General features: G+C 34.4%; 4 protein-coding genes and 1 non-coding gene across 5 annotated transcripts; 4 read left to right on the top strand and 1 right to left on the bottom strand.

Annotated features, from left to right (window-relative positions):
* The first annotated feature begins 548 nt into the window (after positions 1–548).
* Positions 549–4,919, top strand: LOC110722520. Its single transcript, XM_021901790.1, has 8 exons — positions 549–822; positions 923–994; positions 1,210–1,281; positions 1,633–1,730; positions 2,509–2,990; positions 3,255–3,353; positions 3,802–4,353; positions 4,460–4,919. The coding sequence occupies exons 1-5, from the start codon at positions 549–551 to the stop codon at positions 2,716–2,718; spliced, it is 726 nt and encodes a 241-aa protein (XP_021757482.1). The 3' UTR covers positions 2,719–2,990; positions 3,255–3,353; positions 3,802–4,353; positions 4,460–4,919.
* A 154-nt stretch (positions 4,920–5,073) lies between these two features.
* LOC110722727 (26S proteasome non-ATPase regulatory subunit 8 homolog A-like) lies at positions 5,074–10,875 on the bottom strand. The gene is made up of 6 exons (XM_021902016.1): positions 10,652–10,875; positions 8,154–8,232; positions 7,954–8,056; positions 6,144–6,407; positions 5,908–6,019; positions 5,074–5,483 (listed from the first exon to the last, which is right to left on the bottom strand). The coding sequence occupies exons 1-6, from the start codon at positions 10,754–10,756 to the stop codon at positions 5,343–5,345; spliced, it is 804 nt and encodes a 267-aa protein (XP_021757708.1). The 5' UTR covers positions 10,757–10,875; the 3' UTR covers positions 5,074–5,342.
* A 1,179-nt stretch (positions 10,876–12,054) lies between these two features.
* LOC110722726 (30S ribosomal protein S6 alpha, chloroplastic-like) lies at positions 12,055–16,280 on the top strand. Its single transcript, XM_021902015.1, has 2 exons — positions 12,055–12,470; positions 15,740–16,280. Exons 1-2 carry the CDS (start codon positions 12,084–12,086, stop codon positions 15,977–15,979), a joined length of 627 nt encoding a protein of 208 aa, XP_021757707.1. The 5' UTR covers positions 12,055–12,083; the 3' UTR covers positions 15,980–16,280.
* TRNAT-UGU lies at positions 12,622–12,693 on the top strand. Its single transcript has one exon. It is a non-coding gene; the product is annotated as a tRNA-Thr (tRNA).
* Positions 16,281–21,202: 4,922 nt separating the features above from the next.
* Positions 21,203–23,658, top strand: LOC110722725 (probable E3 ubiquitin-protein ligase RHA4A). Its single transcript, XM_021902013.1, has 3 exons — positions 21,203–21,679; positions 21,898–21,983; positions 22,930–23,658. The coding sequence occupies exons 1-3, from the start codon at positions 21,452–21,454 to the stop codon at positions 23,267–23,269; spliced, it is 654 nt and encodes a 217-aa protein (XP_021757705.1). The 5' UTR covers positions 21,203–21,451; the 3' UTR covers positions 23,270–23,658.
* Positions 23,659–24,163: the final 505 nt, after the last annotated feature.

Below are 24,163 nucleotides of genomic sequence, written 5' to 3'. Positions count from 1 at the left end.
CTTCTGTGTCATATGGACTAAAAATCATGTAATTTGAAGTTACTGATGCACTACAATTGTTTAATTTTTAGTAGAATTAATTTAATTTCGGAGCAAAAAATGCGCATAAAAATTGTCAGATATATGATCGATTTCGATTTTTTATTGTTTAGCGAAATCGCAGAACCCTAAATCATTGGCGCGCAAATTTCAATTAGCTGATTTGGCTAATTTTCCCTAAATTTTGATAAATTGGCGTCAAATTGACTCGATCTAACTGTAATCCACTAGGTTTTCGACTATTTTTGGCTAATCTTCTCTTACATATACTGGAAATTATTCAATTTGAAGTTACCAGATAATAATAGTTTGTATTTTCTTAATAATTTAGTTATTCTATCAAATGTCCAATTGGTTTAGAGAGTATTTCAGAATTGATTTGGTTCTGAACTGTTGCATTGTAGTCTGTTGGATTGTGGACTAATTTCAATTGTGAGCTACCGAGTAGTCGAGTACTAGTTAGTTTAGTAGCTGGTTACTGTAATACCGCCATTAACTTTTAGTGTGGAATGTCTGTGGAACAAAAATTTACTGGCATAATCATTTACCAGGTGGTGCTGTATGATGAGGGTGAGCAGCTATTAGACAGTAAATTCTTGACGAAAGATGAAGCAGTGAAATCAGGGGAGTCATTAACATTTGCTTCATTTCTTGTTGATATTGGTGATCCTGAAAATAACTGCAATCCAATCTCCAATCCAAAGCCCAAATACGAACGTGATGTTAAGCCTCACGAGAGAACTCAAATGCCTCAAGGAGAGAAATTAAGACATACTTTTACTGGTTAGGAATAAGGAGGAAGTTCTGTCCTGTCTTTGGATTTTCAGCTTTAAATTACTAGACCTTATATGATTCTCATTTGCTATTGTTTCTATTTTCTAAGGTAGGAAGCCTAATACAGCAGGAAGAAAAAACACAACAGTCTGCTTAAGTCCGTCTCAGAAGATTATCAAAGGTTTTCACTGTTGCTTTCATGTCTACCTAAGCTTGATATTTTGTTAAGTTGTTATATATATATATGTCATGTAAAATGGATGATTTTGAGAATGCTTTCATTAGAGATGTGTGGGACAAGGAAGTGTTATGTTAAACTTCTGTTGCAATTTGGCATTAATGTCCTTAATATATATTTAGAGCAACTTATAGCTAACTAACGGCAGCACATTACAGAGTTCAAGAAAAATGAAGTTCTCAAGTATGGTGCACACAGCCCAACAAGTCCAGCGACTCCATCTGCTAAAGGTTTGCATGTACATATGTAGCCACCTTATAATTTGTAAATTTTGTCATGGATGTGCTACTTTATTTTTGTATGTTGTTTTGTCAAGTATAAAGTCTAAATATCCAAGTTTTTTTTTTTTTTTTCTGAAACTATTGTTCTATATTTAGTATCAGTTCACTAGTTTTGCTGATACAACATAGCACTAGCAGATAGACAAGTGCACTTTTTCCCTCAGCAATCTTGGACTTCCACAATACTGTTAAAATTTTGAGTTGCTGAGGCACAAACTGGGACTTCATGCTTTCCAGTCTCTGTTAAGCTGATGCATTTCCCCTCTTTCCTCCAGCTAAAATCCCTGTCTTGCATTGCAGAGTGGGAAGCATTGTATACAACGCAACTTACACAAAAGGCCAAGAAGTATCATGATGGCTTCATACGCATGATCTTTTGTGGTTCACATGGGAGACAGGTTCCATTATATTCCATCTCTGTATTATTTTACTACAATGAATTTGAATTGCTGCAAAAACACTAGTGAGTAAAGCTTGATGAAATTGAATAGATAAAGAAAGCATGTGTACAAATATTGTTCAAATATATGTTCTAATGCAAAAGTACACTTTCACACGCTCCGTGAACCATATCTCTTATGGTCAGTGGAATGTTAATTGTTATGTGAGTAGTACACTGATATAAAGTTTTAGACATTACAACCTCACAACCACCACCTAATGTGTGGCTTGGTTGAGGAGAGCAACTTGTATGCATTCTTACCGCTAATCAGTAAGCTGCTAGTCCTATACATAAACCTTCGGATCTGTGGATGTTGAGTGGAATAGTTTAGAAGAGCTTTTAGAGCAATGTGCTACATAACATTAACAAATTTAATGATTCCAATCTATGTCACTCCAGTTTTATGGATACTAGATCAAGCCCCGTGTCATGCACGGTTTTTACAAAATTTTACTATGAATTATAATAATAATTCAAAATCAATCAAAAAAGATGTATTATGTTATTGATTGATTCATTTTTCAACCTGTCTTGACTCTGATCCTTCTATTGAGAATGAACCTGTTGCTGGTGATAGCGATCCTTTCCATCCTGAAAAAATATTTCCCCCGTGCATTATCTTAATTGATTTTTAGTGGGTTTCACTTAGGTAGACTGAATCAATTTTTCTGTTTTGCTTTGTTAATCCTTGTCTCTTTGCTGTTTACATAGACCCCTTTCTCGTCTCCTTTCAGATTATGCTGTATGACTCCAGCAAAAATCAAATAGATAAGAGATTTTTGAAGAAAGATGAAGTTATCAATTCTGGTGGATCATTGACATTTGATGCTCATTTGGTTGATATTGGAGATCCTGTGGGGACCAGCGGAGATGACGCAGATGTGAAGATAAATGAAAGACACAGCACTTCTACTGAAAAATCAGAGATACTTTCTGGTCGCTAATGGCAAAAGCCGTTTAGTGGTATCTGGCCTATCTGCACTCCCAGTTGGACCCTTCTGCCAAATGATTTATATAATCCCAATTTTATGTGATATATAACATTTTTAGCTAAGCTTTCAGGTTGCTACGGTGTTGCATTCAATTTGACCATACCAGAGCAATTGGCTGGATTGGTTATTTTCTCTGATAGCAGATTTTTCGGCTTCAAAAGCAAAAAGAAGCAAAGAATCTACACTGATGGATCAATTTGGTTCTGGCAATTCCGTTGGGATAGGTCTGTTGGCAGTTACTTTCTATAAATTATGCATTAGTAGTAGAAATTATTTCCATATTCCAGCCTTGTTTTCTTTTTGGCATGTGCTAAGATATAATGCTATTATATTTTCTTTATGTTCATTGGTTTCTCACCAAGTTAGAAGAGATCATCAAGCTTCCAGTATGCATATCTTTGGTGTGAACTTCTTTTGCTGATGAATAAGTCATGTGACATCTATGCTTGTTTACAAGCTTATATTGTTTACTCAATCACCACTTGCAGGGAAACCTCATAATACCAAACATGTTAACTCTATTGCAAGACGAATTGGATTTGATACGATTAAAGAGAACACTGCTTCTCACTCGCCTATATGTGATGGTATGTAGGCTCTACCTCTTTGCACATTGTAGGCAATCGGGCTTCAAACTTCTCCTCATAGCACATCTTGCTTTGAGAAAAAAAAAAGGGAGAAATTAAGTAATGGAATTTTGTTACTGTATTTGATTCTAAACCTCTTTAAAGTAGAATGCCGCAAAGAGGTGCTCTGCTTTGGCCTTTGCCTTGTATTTTTTTTTTGTGCCTGTGGTTTCGTAGCATTGGGATCTGGTCTGGGTCGCTCATGCCCGAGCTGCCGAGCATGAACTTGTGGGTGTCAGTCAACAACTCAACAATACATGTAGACTAGTTGGAAACTGATTGAACAGCTTTTTAAGCCTGTTATAGACATCACCTGAGTCCTGATCTATCTCAAGAGCAGTTACTTTATTATTATAGCTCTCTAGCACTAGCAGTTACACCAGTTTCTGATTTGTTTCTTCTTTTGCAGCCAATCAAATTTTATCAATTATGAGGAAACCTATTACTCGGGAAACCCTTTCCACTGTCAAAGATGCTCCTGTGCAACAATGCCCTTCAAGTGCTTCAGAGCTGGTTCAGTTACATGATGACACTCAACCAAGTCAGACATTTGACAGTTCAGTTCCAGTTGATCGCTGTCAAGTGCTAGAGGCAGACCAGGCAGTGGAGAAGCATACCAATGAGAAGGCTGCAGCTGGCGGATGCAGTAGCACATTTTCTGAAGGCAATTGTAATAACCTTGAAAGGCCAGATTCCACAGAAGGGACCGAAATAATCAGAACCAATGCATATGAATCTCCTTGCAAGCACAAATCTGCTGCTGAATCAAGTGTTGATGAAATACCAGCTGTCCTACAATCTTCTAAAGGCAAGTTTAGCCTGACTAGCATGCAATTTACGGCGTTTATGATATCATCAGCACTATATCACCTTACTTTAAACAAAATCTGACAGAACTTCTTCAGGAACAAGCTTCATTGGCAGTAATTTATCTGTGGTTAGTGAAACTACAACCTATCAGGTCTGCAAACTACTCAGGAATCCTCAGCTTTTCTAAAATTTCAGGTCTTATTTAGTTATTTATAGTATAATTTGCTAAAGTTCACCTATTTTATGTTCTTATGTAGCCATCTACAAAGTTGCCGAAGACAGACCCAAAAAGTAAAGAGCAAACAGCTTCCACCAGAGACATGTCAAAATGGTTTGGTAATCTGGTTGGCATGAAGAAACCGAAATCTGTGAACACTGAAAAGTCAAATATTACAATGGACTGCCCAAGTTTCGATTTGGGAATTTAATGTGAGTTTGCAACGCGCAATTATAGCTAATCTTGCATAACTTGCCATTTTTTGCAACAAGTTGTTATAGTTGGTCTTGCATAACTGGTCATTTATTAGCTATTCGTTTTACCAATGTTTATAATTGAACAGGTAGGTGTTGAAAAAAGAAAGAGTATAATCAGTGAAGGAAAAGTATCTGAATTGCAGTACACAAAACCTGGGTTTCAAACCCATCTTTAGATTATATACCAATGCATTATTTTAGAAAATTCCTCAACTCTAAAAACACAGGGCATTGTGTTTTTCAAAAAGCATTTACGTAGTATAATTTCAGTTATTCCTTGGTCCAGCAAGCAAGTTCTGGCAATTTAAAACTCAAAGATAGGCATGGATGGTTAAACGAAAACTAATGTTGACATAAATACTGGTAAATATCTTCAGATTAAATATTGGCAACACAATAGAAAAGAGATAAATCACATAACATTTGAAAGAGCAAAGAAATCTTAAGAAAGTAGACAACAAAAAGGTTAAATGCCAATTTTAATTGTTACTGCATGAAACCTTTAATGCAATGCTAAAATCAAAATACAAATCACTTCGGCAAGCATGTGTGCATATGCACCTCCTCAGACTCAACTAATCCTGTCTACAGGAAGTAGTAGGCTGTGCATTAAAACACCTTGCATCAATTGCTGCACTGGATATAGAACTGTTTAAAGCTAATCCACTACACGATCCTCTCGAGTTCCCTAGCATAACTGAGGGTTTGGTTGATAAGTAGCAGAGATGGAATCTCCTTGCATGGTGCAGATTCTTTTGCCTTCTGGAAATAAACACATCCACCTTTGATTTCCCAGTCAGGATGTTCCTGGAAGCGACATGTAGATTTTTTTGGTTAGAATGAGTTGTATTTAATCAAACAGATAAACCATGGAAGTGCGAAAAAGGACAGCGCCAAATTAGGAAGAGCATGCAAGTGGATAAAATTCAGACTAACAACTTAATAACATTCAGCAAACAGGAGAATCATACTAAAACAAATTAGAATTTCTGCCATTCAAGTGGCTTAAGTTTCAACCAATTTTAGCAGTAGACAATATCACAGCCAATCTTTTCATGGAACACAGCTTACATACAATAGTTTCCCTCAACAAAAGTTGCTTATTCAAATTCTTTAAACATTTAGTTTGAGTAATTGTGGCAGAAATCACGCATCAGCTCTGATCTGATCTTTCTCAATCTATTGAACTAGTAAATGGAAAACCCCTCAACCACAAGTCTGTTATGCTTACCTCATTGATATACTCGAGCAAATCCTTGTCAGATGAAAATAGCAACAGTTGTTTAGCATCATTCAGTGAAAGAGAATCATATGCCTTTTCACTGCACCCAGCAATTTCATCTCTGCATTCATAGAGTGCATTAAAACCAAGAAGCATAACACGGACATAGAATGCCACCCCATACAAGAAAAAAATAGAGGCAAAGTTACAAATATACAATCACACAGTCATACAAGAGGAAATACCTCACAGTTTTCGCCAACAAATCCATGAAGTGCACGTAAGTTTCATGAGGTACAGACTGTCTAGCACTTAAAACACGGTTGTATGCTCCTTCCATGAAGGACTGCTCCAGCTCTACAGCATGTTTAATGCAGGGATTATCCAAGGCAGTAGATGAAAGCAACTCCAATTCAGTGTGAAACTCTGCTATTCTGTTTTGGACAAGCAGCCTCAAAAGGTTCAGACCCAAGATTGGGTATTCCTGTGGAGATTGCGGTATATGACCCCTGCCCCACAAAAAAAAAAAAAAAAAAAAAGTCAGCGCCTATCTGTAAAAGTTAAAGAAAAAATTATTATATTGGTACAAAAGAATTTGTGTAACAAAAGACATGACCTTCAGGTTCTATTTTGGGACCTACTAACTTAACCCACTATATCAGAACCCAGCTGCATACAATGACTTGGTGTTCCCCACACAAGATTTACCAGGTAGTTTAATTTCTGCATAACTACTGTTCAGGTTTGCTTTTGAAGGTGGGTAGATTCCCTTGTCGATTCATTCAATGAGTTATTCTCCCTGGACAGGGCGATAAACCATTTGAATAAGACTTCAGGAGCAATGAAAATTATTCAAGGAGAAACATTCTCCTGTGTTTGTGGGACTGTTGCAATACCACTAAGTAGGGTGACGAACTCCACCGCAGACTTGTTAAGATAAGCAGGCACAAATTTCTCAAAATATGCCAAGCAAATTGACTCAATGCAGCCTGAATTTCCTAGCCTACAATATTTTCTTAGCCTTCTGGACAAAACACAAATCAAGTGTGACCAGACACTCAGATAGTGCAAAGTTGTAGGCCAAAAAGAACCAGATGGGTTTGTCTCAAACTGTATCAAAAGTGACAAGTCAACAACACATGTTAATGGAAAAAGTAGTTATGCCCTTATTACACCTCAACCTAAGGGGTGGAGTTGCACTTTTTCTCTGTACATCAGAGAAATATTGTAAACTCTCTCAAGTTTCAACAACTACCAACTTCTCAATACAAAGGCCTCAAATATTTCTATTATGCTACTGAATACGAATTGCTACCTCTTCCACTTCCCATAACTTTACTTTTTATCAGGTAAGACAGCATGACAACGAAGAACACAATTTATCACCAGTTTACCTTTTTTTTTTCTTTTTTTTTTTTTTTTTTTTTGAGAAAAATCAGCAGTTTACCTGAGGAGTTGGAAGAGAAAGGGATTGGATAGGGAAGATTAAGAACACTATGTTTGTTCCAAAGGCTTAATGAACACAATAGTATTCCTTAGTAACTGAGCAGAACAAAGTACAAAATTGAACACCATTTACTTCATTTTCAGTTTTCAGAGTACAATTAAGGTATATTCAGATCCACAGAGATAGTTTGCATATGTCATTAACTCAAATTTCTACTGAACATCTATTGCTTAAGAACCTTTTGTACAATTTGAGAGAGAGCTACAAAGGAATTAAAAGAAACATTATCTGAATTGTCATTTCAGATTTACCTATTTAGGATTTCTTTGGAGCCTCAATAATTTGGCAAAATTCAGAATTTGAAACAACATTCCCAAGTATAGATTACTCACAACCATGTTAAAAGGATTTCTATACTTGGTGACAATCAAAGAATTGGAAGACCAAATAGGAGGATTAATCCTACATGTCAAAGCATAAGGGGAGTTCCCCGGTAACCCAATTCAAAAAGTAGGGGTTTTCATCACTTGCATAGTTAGTTGCATATCTAGGGTATACCTAACACTACCACTTGAAGTAACCTTGCCTCGAGTTAGATGAGAATTTACCTGGCATCAGTGTAATAAGGTTTCAGTTGGCAGAAATCCCTCTCAAATGCTTCCTGATCCTCCATCTTGACACTTAGAACAACAGCATGCTCATAGATGTCCCCTAAAGATAAATCAGGAAAAGATGGTAAATGACCATAAGTGATAAACTATCAAATATTGAAGGAGAGAGTTGGACACAATAAGGTCAATAGAGTTACTTGCTAAGCTCAATTCATGAACAGCATTTGGTGTTGCTTCAAACAATGGAGGAAGGCTTCGGAATTCTGTAAGTGATACCTGCAAAGCACAAGTAAATTGGTCAAGCATGCCAACCATGCAACTAATCTTATTTGATGAAGGGACTACTACAATTGATCTACATGATCAGCAATCATACTTCAAGAGCACTATCAAACATATGCTCATCTAAAAACTCACACGTTCCTCTCTAATCAGCCATAAAAGAGCATGCCACAATGGTTAAGGAACAAAGTCAACATTCACGGATAATGAAAAATCTATGTAGCAAAAATATGCTTTAAAATTGTTTTCTAATGGTATATGGAATCTTCAGATTTCCTCCCATAACTTGATTCAAAGATCTCTTGTGCGTTTCCTTCCTTAACATATACCATGCAGTGATGTAGGTACTTGCGCTATAGAAAATAAGAAAACTAGACTAAAAACTAAGATTCTCATAAATTTCAGTGCTGCCTTCTTTTGTACATGAAAAATAAAGTGTAAAAATACTCACTTTCTTTATCAAGCTGTGAATGATATCCTTGAGCATTCAGCTTACACTAAAGATAAAAATCTCTAATGTACCACACAGTATATGCAAAATTGACACAACACAAATACATACACTTACACTTTGTTAGGACGAGAAGGAATTGAGAGAAAGGGATTGAAGGGAACAAGCTCCCTTGTTTGGATAAGGCGTTGGTGGAAGAAAGGGAGGGAGAGGGAGGAATAGGCGTTATAGAAAGATATGGAGGGAGAGGGAGAAATATATTTTCTCTCCTTTAATAAACACCATCCCTCCAATTGGAGGATTTGGAGAAAAAATGGAGATCCACCTTTTCCCTTCCTTTCCTTCCTCTTCTGATTTGCTATCCAACCAAAATGATAATAAACGCGTCAATCAAGTAAATAATTATATTTAGTAGAAAGGACTTCCACAATTGATCATCAAGTTAAGCAATCCATAATTCAGGAATATTATCATCAACCTTAACAATATTTTTAACTACTCATAGAAATCCTCTTTTTTCGTTCGCATTAAACAGCATGACATAATAGTGGAGGAATAACTTCAACAATCTAGGAAACAGCACCTCACAGAAAAAGAAAGACTTAGTCTACCTTAAGAATTAGGGTTCATAAAATTACACAATGTATTGTTCATCTCATCCATAATCGAATGAATAAAATGCAATGTCCATTTTCTTTTCCTTAATTTGCATGACATAATTGAGCTTCTGATTGGCAAAGATGAAGTGAAAAGAAGCCAATCAATTAAATACACTTCGCTTCAATCTACATCAACCTACAATTCCTTCATCTGTAATCAATGTTCGACATCAATAATTTCAACAAACACCAAAAATTCAATCCCCATACTTCGATCCTAACTACAACACAAATACATACACTTACACTTTGTTAGGACGAGAAGGAATTGAGAGAAAGGGATTGAAGGGAACAAGCTCCCTTGTTTGGATAAGGCGTTGGTGGAAGATAGGGAGGGAGAGGGACAAAAAGGCGTAAAAGGAAGATAGGGAGGGAGAGGGAGGAATATATTCTCTCTCCTTTGATAAAAACCATCCCTCCAATTGGAGGATTAGGAGAAAAAATGGAGATCCACCTTCCCCCTTCCCTTCCTTTCTCTTCTGATTTGCTATCCAACCAAAATAATAATTAACGTGTCAATCAAGTAAATAATTATATTCAGTAGAAAGGACTGCCACAATTGATCAAGTTAAGCAATTCATAATTCATGAATATTATCATCAACCTTAACAATATTTTTAACTACTCATAGAAATCCTCTTTTTTTTCGTTCGCATAAAACAGCATGACATAATAGTGGAGGAATACAACATTCTAGGAAAGAGCACCTCGCAGAAAAGAAAGACTTAATCTACCCTAAGAATTAGGGTTCATAAAATTACATAATGTATTGTTCATCTCATCCATAATCGAATGAGTAAAATGCAATGTCCATTTTCTTTTTCTTAATTTGCATGACATAATTGAGCCTCCGATTGGCAAAGATGAAGTGAAAAGAAGCCAATCAATTAAATACACTTCGCTTCAATCTATATCAACCTACAATTCCTTCATCTGTAATCAATATTCGACATCAATTATTTCAACAAACACCAAAAATTCAAAACCATACTTCGATCTTAACTACAAAATGAAAGCTTCCTATTATCACAAATCGAGATAATCGGCGTTCGAATTCAACATCGCAACTAATTACAATCAACAAACCATCAGTTACAGCAAAAGCAACACGAAATCTGCCATTAATAGCGCATGAAAACATAATAAAACCCTAAAAAACGATAAAATGGAGCAAACAAGTAGCAAATTGAACAAAAATTCCACAAAATCTCGTCAATTGATAAAAAAAACATAGTAATTGTATGAAATCACAAAACATTGAAGAAATGAAGGATCTAGGGTTTGAATTGGAGAGGAAAAAAACCTTAAGCTGAGAAAGGAGACGAGTAGAGGTGTCGAAATCATTGCGCACGGAAGCAGCTTTGAATCGTTCGAAGGTCTGGGCAATCTCAGTGAGTTTGGGATCCATTGTTACGAATTTGCAAATTTCTCTCTCCTCTTTTCTGAGTTTCGCTCTTTCTTCAATTTCTAACTCAGTTCTTCCTTTCTTTACCAACAAGCCAGTTATTTTGCTCTACTTTAGCTCTTTTTTGGGTAATTTATACCAAAACTGCTCCCTCCCTCACTAGTCACTATAATTAAAACGGTTTGACTATTCACACTATTCTTCTACTATGGAGTAGTATTAACTTTGACGATATATTTATCCTATAATATAAAAATGCATACATAATATAATACTGATTAAACATATGCATTGACATGTGCGTAAGTAAATTACTACCTCCGTTAAATATTATTTGCAACAAAGGGGTATTATTTGTGAGATATAAATTATTTCTTTATTACAAATAATAGTTAACAGAGGTGGTATGTTAATTATTTTTGAAATGAATTAACTACCCAACCATAGTAATAACGGAAAATTCTACATGTAATAATGCACGATATTGATACAACTTAGGTTACTTTTTTTTTTTTTTTTTTTTTGAGGCAATACAACTTAGGTTACTTAGGTACTTCTTAAGTACTTATTAGGAAATATTTAGTGATTTTCTCTAGAATATGTTAGTAGAGTATTTTCATTTAAAGAGTATTGCAATAAAATATAATGCCGAATACAAAATACGTAGCAAAAAAAAAAAGAAGGAAGGAGTAGTGGATAAAGGTTAATGATTCTTAATACGAAGTATAAGTGTTTGACAAATTACAGGTTGAAATACTAACATCATACATGTATTGTTTTTTTTTTTTTTAAAAAAAAACAGTAACAAAAACTTAATAAATAGTACCTGCCTTAAACGCTAAATAGTTAAAAAAAAAACCCCAAATGACACTTCTACCCCTCGTAGTCTCAAATGCCAACCACTATATTGAACACTACGGACTTGTTCTCATTGACTGAACTGAAATGAAATGAATATTTTATAAGAGAAGGAAATTAGAAGTTGAGCTGAATTGAACTGAATTTGAACGTAAGAGAACATGCCCTACGTCGAAAAAATTCATAAGCTATGTGTTCAGCCTAGAGGATTAAAAAATTAACCTACTTAAAACTGACTTGAATAAAATTTAATTTGAATCAACTTGTATGAACACATGATTTAGTACCAAACTACCAAATCCGACCCGATTACTCCAATTAACACTTCTAGTCAAGCGCCCAAGCCTACTCAAAGAGTCAAAGTAGTTCATTAAAAAAAAAAAGTGTAAATAAATTAAAGGCTCCTTATCTACATCTATTATCAGAATCAGACCATCGCAAAGAGAGCAAAAAAAACCAGAGCCCAAAAACAATGGCGACATTTTCTCTCACCTCAACTCTCCCTTCTTCTTCACCCACTTCCCTTCACTCCGTCTCCAAACTCAAACCCTCTACCCAATTCTTATCCACTAACATCAATTTCACCCACACTTTCAACCCGAACCCGAAACCCGGTCGTCAGCCCAACTACGGCCCATGTATTAAGGCCCTATCTTTGGACTTCTCCGGCTCATTCTTCGAGGGTGGGTTCAGTGGTTTGGACGAAGACCCGCCGTCAACGCCGCCATCTGGGTTAGCGGTGGAAGATAAGCCGGAGCCCCAATGCCCGCCGGGGCTCCGACAGTATGAAACCATGGCAGTTCTTAGACCTGATATGACTGAAGATGAGCGTCTTACTCTTACCCAGAAATATGAAGAGGTACAATTTTTATTTTTATTTGAATTTTGTTTGGAGCATTTTGGGGATAGATAATTTGGTGAAGTTTTGTGGATTGTTTTTAGGGTAGAGTTTAGTGTGGTTAATTGTTGATTAGTAGAAATAGTTGATGATGAAAGTGGGGATTAACATTGCCCCTATAGCTCAGTGGTAGAGCGTCAGTCTTGTAAACTGAAGGTCTGTAGTTCGATCCTGCATGGGGGCAATTTTTATGGTTTGATGTAAAATGTTTTCATGGAAAACGATTTTCCCCATTTTATCTTTGTTTGATTTGTAAAGCGGTGGAAAATATTTTCCCTTGCAAGATAAGGGAAGCCTCATTTTCCACCTTCCTCCTTACGTTCATTTTACTTTTGTCTCATCCATCTTCATATTTTCATTCTTATTATTAGTTCTCTATAATTTCTCTCGTATGGAACCAAACAAAGGAAAACTTAATTAATTTAATCTTTCTAAAATATGTTTTACATTGAAAATGTTGTACATTACACCAAACGAGTTCTTAGTGAAATGTTTCCAAAAGTAACTTTTGATATTGTTATTATGGTATGAAATTGCGGATACATTGGACATACTCACATAGATTAGAGGCTTGTCCTTGCCTCCGTTTGATATCTTGGCTTCCCTTGCATTGTATTTGGGTCACCAGAAGTGAAGCAAAGGGCACACACCTCCCTCTCCTGTCCTCTATAAGCGGATTGAACCATCCAGAGAATCAGACACAAATTTGGCTAAATGAAAATAACAGATAAATTTAGCAAACTAGTTAAAAGAATTAGAGTCAGATCAAAGATTTTCAAATAGAGTAACAATTTAGACTTAAATCTTGTTCTGAAGAACTAAATTAAAATGGCAAAATTGACAGAAACTCATAAAGTGTAGGTTGGGTTGAATTTGTGAGCTAGTACCTTGTGTCCTTGTTAGATCTTTTTGTCATTGACTTCCCGAAAAGTAACAAAAATGACTCCTAAATGCATTTTCCTTTTATAAAGTCAATTTTCTGAGAAATGACTTCCCAAAAAGTAACAAAAATGACTCCTAAATGCAATTTCCTTTTTAATGACTCTGATTAATCAAAGCTGATTTTGGCGTATTATTTGCCTTCTCATATTAGCTTTTCCAATTCAATGCTTGTGTTACCCTTTTGTTTTGAGTTGATTGCATGCTACATAAATATATATCATAGGCTTGATTGGTCTAGTCACACAGAGCCCACATTTGCGTAAGGAAAGACATTGGAAGAGCTATGGTTTCAAAGGGGACTATGGTTTCCCTTGTCCTCATAACCATATCCACTGACTGGGATGGGTATGCATAATAACTAATAAGTACAAAGATTAGCATACCTATGTTTTTTTACTAGTACATTAGGAAGCTTAAAGGGGACTTTGGCTTCCCTTGGTCTTGTAAATTCATCCACTGATTGGGACTTGGGAGGAGGTGGGGTAGGATGGAGGAGGGTTTTGAATGCGGCTTTCTTTTCCCTATGAATTTTACTGGAGGAGTGCTATGAGAGCACTGTTCATTTGTGTACTACTCTAAATTCACCCTCTGAAGACTTTTTATGGTATACATTGTCAAGACATGTATGTATTTACTGCAAGGCAATGGCCTTGTTTGGAAAATGGCTGTTGGCGGGTTGGCTGTTCACTTTGCTTGTTTGACCAGTTGGAATGTTTGGCTGTTTATAATGGCTTTTGAAATTGGCTGTTTAAGCTGGCTCTTTAAAAAAGTGTTTGGTAATTTAATTGTTGGTTGTTGGCTGTTTATTAGATAATTTGTAGGCCAACAAGCCAAAAGCCAACAAAAAAGCTACTAAAAGCAGCTTTTTCATTTTGGCTTAAAAGCCAGCTTTTTCGCTGACTAAAAAGCAAATTACCAAACACATTTATTGGCTGTTTGACCACCTAAAAAAGCCAAAAGCTAAAAGCTAACCAAAAAGCCATTAAAAAGCCAATTACCATACATGGCCAATATGCTAATGCTCCAATTCTTTGGGAATGTATCTATGCTGTCCAACTATGCCGCTAGTTAACTGTATTGACATGTCAATGTGGCTTTCTTCTTGGGATTTGTAGTGGAGGAAAGGCGTAGCGCATTTAGGCTTTTCTATATCTTGGCCAACATGCCTTTTTGAGGTACTCGAGAAGGGGAGGGAGTAATGTTGAAGTACTGACTTCGTCGTTGTGTGGGCATTTGAAGCTTCTTGGATGTACTTTAAGTTAGGCTAGTTGGATTTCATGGAAAGCTAGATATTTGAGTAAATTAGATACTTTATTGTAGTAGAGATATTAAGGTATATTAGATGCATGTAGGAAAATATCTTATGCTGTATGTAATATACTCTGAAGTACTAGATATTTTTAAAGCTTGGAATTGCACTGTTACTGCTGTGGTGGGAAACACTGGCTATGCCATCTAAAATTGGAACCTCACCTTAAAATATACTCTGTAATGAGAACATAAGAATTGTTTATATATTTGTTGTCAAAAAGAAGAAAAAAGCAACTGTTAAATATTGAGTGGGAGAACCACTGAAACACATTACTTACAGGAAAGCCTAAGAATGTATCTTGTAGCACCTCACTGTTGATGTGAGTTCTCCTGTTGATGCTATATTTATTTACCGGAAGGACTTAAATCTGATCAAAACATTGAATTAGGAATGTAGAGATAATGTGAAATGACTTTCTGGTGGAATTTCATTGTAGATCAACTAATTTTAGTTTTATTATATGTTGGACGTGGACTATTTGCATATAGTTTTAATTCTTCTTACAATGGCTTTGTGTTCCTAATCCATTTTCCTTCACATTAATTACTCAAAAGGTTTGATTTATAAATGAAGCTGTATCTCTTTGTTGCTGATGTTTCACATCTAGTCCTACTTGATTTAAAGATTATCATCAAGCCTTCACCAACATGTTCACGAATCACAATCCTGCTCCATTGAGATCAACTCCTCATGGTTAAGGATATGACATGGATTACATGATTTTACGAAAAGCCTTTTGCTAGAGCTGCCTTTTGTATTCTCTCAGCCACTGCTTAGTTGGGGAACCTGATTATAGACCATTATAATGAAACGTGACAATGATAAATAGAATGTGGTCTTTAATGTGAGAACAAGCGAGTATTATGTAGGTTTGAAGGGTGAGAGTAGTTGTTATTCAGGTCTTAGATCACTCTCACATTAAAGGAGTATCAACATGTTGTGTTATTGATCATAGTCGCCTGTTTAAATTTTGCAGTTGCTTGTTGCTGGGGGAGCCATGTATGTTGAAGTCTTCAACAGAGGGGTGATACCACTAGCCTACAGCATCAAAAAGAAGAACAAAGCAGGAGAAACCAACACTTACTTGGATGGCATCTACCTCCTCTTCACCTATTTCACTAAGCCTGAATCCATTTCTGCTCTCGAGGCAACACTCCAAACTGACGACGATGTCATCAGGTCAACAAGCTTCAAGATCCGTAAGAGAAAATACTGAAAAGTCTATTTCGAACAGTAGTCTCTACTCTCTAGGTTCTTATCGAATGTGAATGAGGAGAATTTTTAGATTTCATTTGGATGTTGTGTACCCTACTGGCCTAATTCCCTCATTTTTACACTGTTGCCTACTTGCCTTAGTTGGTCATTACTTTAATTTGTAGCATATCATTTTTTGGAAATTTTAAGGCATGTAAGTTCAATTGGAACCAATTTGTAAGTCATGTTTGAACTATAGTGTTTCTCTTTCCATATTCCCTTGAAATGACACAACTTCGCCTCAGATCGAAATTTCTTTTTCCTGTTGGTATGTTCCATGTGCAGCAATAACTTTATTGTAAGGTACTCATGCTGAATATGACAGCCATTATCTGATTATGGCTTTAGCTGTGTTTGTTACCTCGATTAGACTGAGGTTGAATAGCACAAGTTATGATTACTTATAATGAAGATTTCTCTGATTCGGGATTGAAAGTTCTTCAGATAGGTGATTAATGTCAGATTTGGCTAATTAGCAGACTTGAACCAACCAATCTTGTCAATATCCACTAGAGCTAGCCCCGGTGGGAAAGTTATTCTTGATGATAAACTGATCTTCCCAGTCGAAAAGCGGACAGTTGTACCGCTGTTGGCTTGCCAACGTGGAATTAATTTGCTTGCTGTGTTGTTCATTCGACATAGAATAGATCCACTATGGCCGTATTTCCAACTTTCCTCGGTTCTATCTCTTTCTTTCAAAGGGATGAAGTTAAAGATTATAGGAAGTGCTTCGTATTTTTTTTTCTTTCAAAATGCCCGAGAAGAACTCCTAGATCAATTAAGTATAAACTGTTGGAACCTCGCGTCTAATAAAAAAATTCTAGAGGAGGCCTTCATTCCTCTGTTATAATTTTCAATTCGATCTTGTAAAGCTCACTCGAGATTTTCTTCTTAAGGGGTTGTTTGGTTACACAAAGAAAATGGAGGAAGTCAAAAATTATGGGAATTTGAAAATGGGTGAGTTGTTTGATTGACACTAAAAAGTGAAAATGAGGAAATTGCAAATTCATGGGAATTGTGACTTCCCACAAAACATGGGAAGTTGATTACCCAACCACCCCTAGGTAAGTCAAAATTCTCATGATTTGCAACTTCCTTCATGTCAACCAAACAATTTTAAACAATTCCCATGAATTTGATGTAGGAATTTAATTCCCATAAAATACAAATTCCTATGGGAAGTAAATTCCCATAGCAACCAAACGACACCTTATAATTACATTCATGTATGATTCTCTTACCAATACTCCGAGTTTGAAAACACTATATTTTCATGGTGTATTATTTATAATGAAATATTCAGAAATTTCAAGCCATACAATATATTATAGAAAAGATCATGTATTATATTAAGAAAAGGTATTCCTTAATCTGTATCAGACAGCACTAATCATGTATATTGATGCTGTTCAGTGAGTTGCAAGATATTTTGTTCACTTGGCACTTCAAAGAGCCGCATAAAAGCATTAAAGCCATTACAATTATTAACAAGTAGCACTGAGCATTTTCTTAGTTTCTTTACTCTACTTAGGTTGTAATACTGTCTTTCATTAATAGTATTTTTTGTCAAAAAAATAAAAATAAATAGTAGTACTAAACATATTTGATTGGAAACATGCGATTCTATTAATTTATGTACGTTTTTCCGCAGCTCAATCATAGTCTCTTTGGTTGCTAATAGGAACAAGCTAACCCTCCACTTTATCCCCAATTTTAATGAATAAAAGTTGTACGTGTAAGATTCATACAATTTTTGGGCATATTAGAGAATCAGATTTGATGATGTAGTTCCATAATCTTATAGTTCTAGACATGACTTCTTTCTCATTTATCTTATTTTAGACTAGAGGTTGTTTACTTTTTGATCCACTCACTCCGGTGGATGCCAATTATTTGCACTTACTCTGTACACTAAATAATGTACACTAATTAAGGTTATTGGTTATTATGTATGGATGTCAACTAGCGCAAGTAGCTGGTCTGATAAAGTCATGTAAGGTGATACATATATTTGCCACTGTCTAGCAATATTCCCTTGTGGTAAAGTTTTGGGTGAGACGGACTCATCGTGAGTCTGCCACCACCACGATCTCCCGTAGCCAGCCTACCTCGATCTTAACCTAGAAACTCACACCTCGACACCAACTCACAAACACCCACTTCGACTTGACTAGAAATACCCACCCGACTTTAACCTCGGCCCTGACCAGAAACACCCACCCGACCCTGACGTTGACCCTGACCAGAAACACCTACTTTATAAGTGCAATTTTACTTACGTAATACTACTTTATAAGTGCAATTTTACTTACGTAATTAGATAAACCTTTGAGCGAAATGATGCATACAATATTATAGTTGTCTCTTTTTTTTTTTTTTTTTTTTTTTTTTTTTTGAAACTCATGCGATAACTAATGGTTCATGAGATAATTAAAGATCTTAATAAGGTGAATTAGGAGTACATATAAGATTACAATTTTGTCTTAAGGTGATAATGGCTGCCACGTCAGAATTCTTCTGATGTTAAGAGTTGATGATGTGAAAGTATGCAGGGTGTTAATTGGTGAAACTTTATTTTTTAAGAGTTGATAATCTTAACTACTCCAACTAACTTTTTAAGTCCGTCTTCGCAAATTCCTACATGAAGAACTTTAGACAACACTTTCGTATAAACAATTAAAACTTTACTGTTTAATTCAACAATATATTGTCTCAAACTCAATTTTGTGTAACCAAATGTATATAGGACAAATTAGTCAAATTTAAAAGTTATAAATCTTTGTAAGTTGATTTACCTCTTGAATTAAGTATATATTACATCCTAGTCATTTAACTAGATGTTGTTATTTGATTTGTAACAACTTACTTCCATTAATTTAATTGCAAAAGAAAAAGTTTTGTATGCTTTGTATTAATTAATAGAGTAAAACAGGGTTGTGGTCCTTGGCTATAGTTTTTTTTGGATCACTTTATTATAATAAATGCTTTTTCTGTATGGTCGGCTAATACACGGGTAACTTTGATTACCAAGTAACCCATGACCTATTGAGTAATCCAAGATCAAGTAACCCATAATTAAGTAAACCCACCCACATATAAAATTTTATATTCCGTATATTATAATAAGTAATAAATTATAAGTCATGAAGAAATATTAAACAAAGTTTATGCAGAGCCGTAGGGGTTAAGTGATCAAATACACGATTATACGTACAAGTAACATACAATTTCTTAGATTCAAAAGACATAATTTTTAGTAATTATAAAATTGTCTAATAATTTAGTTTGTAAAAATAATATAATCCGTAATATTTGAAAGTAGTATTGTGCCTATTACTCGAATACAGTTTGAAAAATCATAAAAGTATATAGCGCAATTTGGAAAAGTATCCATATATATTAGAGTGTGATAGGAAGAATATGATCAACTCCAATATTGTCTTATTGATATGATAAAATTGATAATGCAGCAGATGAAAACCAAGAAAATTCTTAATGTTCCTTTTAATTAAGAAAAATCGAAATTAATTATACTTCGTCTATATCTATTTATATCAAATTATCAATTCTCATTAATTAAGACTTACTCCATGATAAAAGACAAAGTAGCAAAATTTTCGTGGTTAGGTTTTAACCGAACCACCACCAACCACTAATCATAATCATGGTTTTCAAATGTGGTCTTCAAAGAGACAATGTGTTTACTTACCTAGCTATTTTATTTTAAGGTGGTGGGTTGTTGTGGTGGTGATTCGTCACTTGAATTGAAGATCTGTTAAACCAAACTTCTTGTCTAGCTATATGCTAGGTCTTCAACAACATTTGCTCATAACATTGGTTAATTTATTTGTCTCCCGACAATTTTACCTTGTTATTAAGAGTTATAACTAACCTTGTCAAAACAAACAAAATTGGTAGATCAAATATGTGATTTTATTTGTAGAAAGAATAGTCAATTGCTACGAAATAACATGTGATCTCCCCCCACCCCCCCCCCCCCCAAAAAAAAAAAAAAAAAATCTAATGCAGATGCTATCCGTTAAAGAATTTATCAATCGGATCAAATTGTGATATTGTCTCATATAAGACTTTTTTTAATTGCTTTATACATTGTACATATAGTATGTTTTATAAAATGAATAAAAAAAATAATTATATGACTAATTAGTAGGGATATTTTGTAATAAAAATGGAGTAGAATAGTTATCTTAGTTGTAATAAAAATGGAGTAGAATAGTTATCTTAGTTGTTAGAAAGAGAAACAAACTAAAATAATACTGGTACTTTGTAATTGGTATACAAATTTATGATAAGGGGCATTATAAAATTTATGGTTAGTTGTAATGATGATAATATAAAATGAAATTCTTTCTATATACTTAAAGAAAGCTTTTATACATTTGAGCTCAGACCAACTAAAAACCGATATTTATTGTTGACAATCTTGTCAAAAAAACATATTTTTATATGAAGATATCTTTTACATATTCATTCCATAAAGTTGATAATATAATTAAGACAATTTTCAAAAATTAGATTCACAACCAAATTGTCATACACATTAATCATATGGAGTAATTGATTATCGTTACAAACCATTTTTAAAAAAAATAAAAAGACATCATACCCCATGATAGAAATGATGTTGTCTCATCTTCCATGTACTTTAATGTCACACCCATAACTTAAAACCACAATTTACAAGAACTCCATTCTCAAATGGCAGAAAATAGAATTGACATTAAACAAAATTTATTTTGAACTTTAGCATCACTAAATACTAGTAATACCTCCGTTAAATATTATGTGCAACTTTAGGGTATTATTTGTGAGATATAAAATATTCCAAAGTTACACATAACATTTAACGGAGGTAGCATTAAATTTCATTAATTCTAATTTTTACCACTATGCATTCTCCAATCATTTTAACTATCTTGCCTATCATCCTCAGTTGAAAATGTGGGATAATAATTGGGCTCCATTTGGGCTAAAAGATTAGCATCAAGTAGGCCCCTAATTGCGCTTAATGTTATATTGGGCCCATAAAATATTTTTTCTATAAACTTTTTTCTCTTTCCTATCTTTTTCCTCTCTTAGTGGAGAATTATGGGCTTGTCCCATCAAAATAATAAAAATGAAATAAACACAGAGAATAATAATATTTCATCATTTGTGGTTCATTTAAAAACACCCTTCTAGCCTCCTATATTATGTACAAAAGTTGCTTATTTTTTATTGTCGTTTCCTCAACTGTTTTTCTAAATTATTAAATCAATTGATAAATTGAATCCCTTGTACTACTATATAAATAGAGCTGAATTGAAGCACCAAAATCCTCCTTCCCTTTCTCTTTCAACTCTAAATATCTAAAAACAATAAAAATTTTGTGTGGTATTATTATTAATCTTAGTTTAAGTTGATATTATAAATTATGGGGAGACATGAAGATGAAATTCCTACAAATCCAAATTTATACCCAGAAGAATTACAGCTTAAATTATATCAAGCATTTATATTTTCAATACCAATATTATTTGCCATCATTTTATTTCTTTTATTTTATCTCTTTTATCTCAAGAGAAGAGCCAACAATAATATGTCAACACATCCAAGATTACAGCAATCTGTTCATCATCACTCTGTCTCTTTCCTTTCCCCTGTAAGCTTTCTTCACTTACTATTTTTAGTACTTTACACTTACTTCTTCTCGTACTTCATAGTTGTACACATAATTGTGGGCGGAGGAAGTATTATTATCGAGCAATGAAAAAAACACTTTTAGAAATCCAAATTTTTAAGTGATCATATTAGTCATATATTTATTTTTATTATTTGAAATAAAGTTTCTGATTTTTTTATTTTTTTTTTGGGTTATAGCCATGGAGTATAGGGATCAAAGGAGAAATAAAGGACAAGTTACAAGTAATCCAGTTTGATGAAGAATTAAGATCAAAAGATTCACTGTAAGTAAATGATTAATTACTGTGCTTACTGCTTAGTCTTATAATCATTATCAAAGCTTATTTGGTTTATTTTAAAATGCTAAAGAATAAAGATAATGCTATCCTTTATGAGTTAGTGATTGTGTCACTTCTTTTACAGTTTTACCTTCTAAAAAAGTGCATGCTTTATTTATTTTCTTCTTTATTTTAGCTGATGTGTTAATTCTAGGTGGCCAAAATGAGATTTAATTAGTGGAGGTTTTAATTAACCTTTTAAGCATATATTATATTCTTATCTCCTGCCCTCTCAATCTAATGAAATTCTAAAAGAATATATTGTTAAGAAGCTTTTCTCACAATTGGGGTCGACCCAGCTTGAAAAAAAAAATAGTCTAAGTTTGGTAGGCTCTAAATTGCTTGATATAAGGAATTTTTTTTATTATTATTTTTTTTCACGTATAAATTTTATTGTAAGGTAAAGAGATCAAAGGAATATATAACAACACACATCATCATTATCATGCTTACTTATTACTTAGTCATATAATATAAAGTTTTTACTTTTTAGGCTACTAAAAGTATACTTTTGAATTTTGATGCGTATAAGGAAGAATTTTGACACTTAGATGCGTTTGTTAGATTCGCCCTATTTTTGTTGTAAAACTTTGATGTAGCAAATGGCCAAAGTAAGAAAGAAATGGAAAAAAAAGTGTAAATTGTTGCCTAATTTTGTCTTTCGCCTTATATTGAAGAATGTTATAATGCACTACTTCCACTTGTAGGTATACAAGTTTTGTTTGCTTGTTTTGAATTACGACAATGGTGAGCTAATTGCCTAATAGTTAGGCATTCAAAGGGAAACGAAATGTTGAAAAGTCTACCATAATATCGTATATTCTTTTAATTTGCTTACCTTTTTGCTTCTTCAATTAAAAATTATTAACTCTAATTTGTTTCCCTTCCTTAGATGTTGTGTTTGCTTGGGAGAGTTTGAGTTGAAGGAGGAGCTAAGACAACTGCCATTGTGCAAACACGTGTTCCATGGCGATTGCATCCGCCTCTGGCTCCGAACCAACGCTACGTGTCCACTCTGCAGGTGCCATGTCATGCCTGCCCTAAAGACGGGCCGGCCTGTTGGGCTTGGTCCAGACCTTGTAAACCTAGGAAATGGTAACCCTATCTCACAACTTGAGTTAGAAAACGTTGGAAGTGGTAGTACCTCAGAAGTGCACAACTCAACAAGAACGGAAGAGCATGTAATTGAAATTGCTGATGAGTTACCTTCAAGTAGCAACAACGCTTCATAAAATACCTTTAAATATAATTCTAATTTAAACCAAGTAACATTCCAATAAATTAAATCCGTCGTCCAAGTTTATGTTAGGAGGTATGAAAAAATCCAATTCTAAATATTGTACATGTGGTAGTACCTAGGATAGTTGTGATGATACGTGAGACGACTATGGAGTATAGTGTACATGTTTGTGCTGGCGTATAACCTCGACGACCAGCGTTGTGGTGGTGCATCTATCACGCCGGGTGTCATGTACAAAATTTGATTCTCTAGAGAGAAGGAACTTATATTGCTCTGGGTGTTGGTCTATAAGTTAAGGGGGAAAAGCTAAGGTTGCCCCAAAATTTTGTAGCTTAGGATGAATATGAATTGAATAAAACTTGTAGCTTATATATTTAGTAACGTCTTTTATACTTAAATCATCAAGATATGAGAGCAACAATTTCTTCAGTTTCTAATTATAAGTGCCAAATGAAACAATGAAATATTTTGTTTCACTTTTATGTATCACTATTCACTACATGTGTGCGATTTTGTACTAGTGTAGTGTGATTTTGGTCTTAATTTGAATGTACTAATGTGCTATACAATAAATTGGATTGGAAAATGGAAAATTTTGCATTTAATTTGAATCAAACGGAGAAACGAACCAAAATGGAGAATGTGCTACTGTGCTATACCAGAATGAACGTTTAAGGTGTTTATACTAATCACATACTTATATTTAACAATTTATAATTAGTTATACGTAAGGAGAAACATACATGTTTTAAGGTAGAATCAGACCTTGTTAAACTTGTCTCAATATATGTCATAAAGTGTGTCACTTAATATGATACAACGAACTAAAAATACGAAGTATAAAAACAGATGAAAAAACACAAGATGGACATAGCATATGAAACCA

This window comes from Chenopodium quinoa, unplaced genomic scaffold, assembly GCF_001683475.1.
Source record: "Chenopodium quinoa cultivar QQ74 unplaced genomic scaffold, ASM168347v1, whole genome shotgun sequence".
NCBI classification, from domain to species: Eukaryota; Viridiplantae; Streptophyta; class Magnoliopsida; order Caryophyllales; family Amaranthaceae; genus Chenopodium; species Chenopodium quinoa.
Note: the sequence above shows the minus strand (reverse complement) of the source record. Positions and strands in the feature narration are given on the sequence as shown.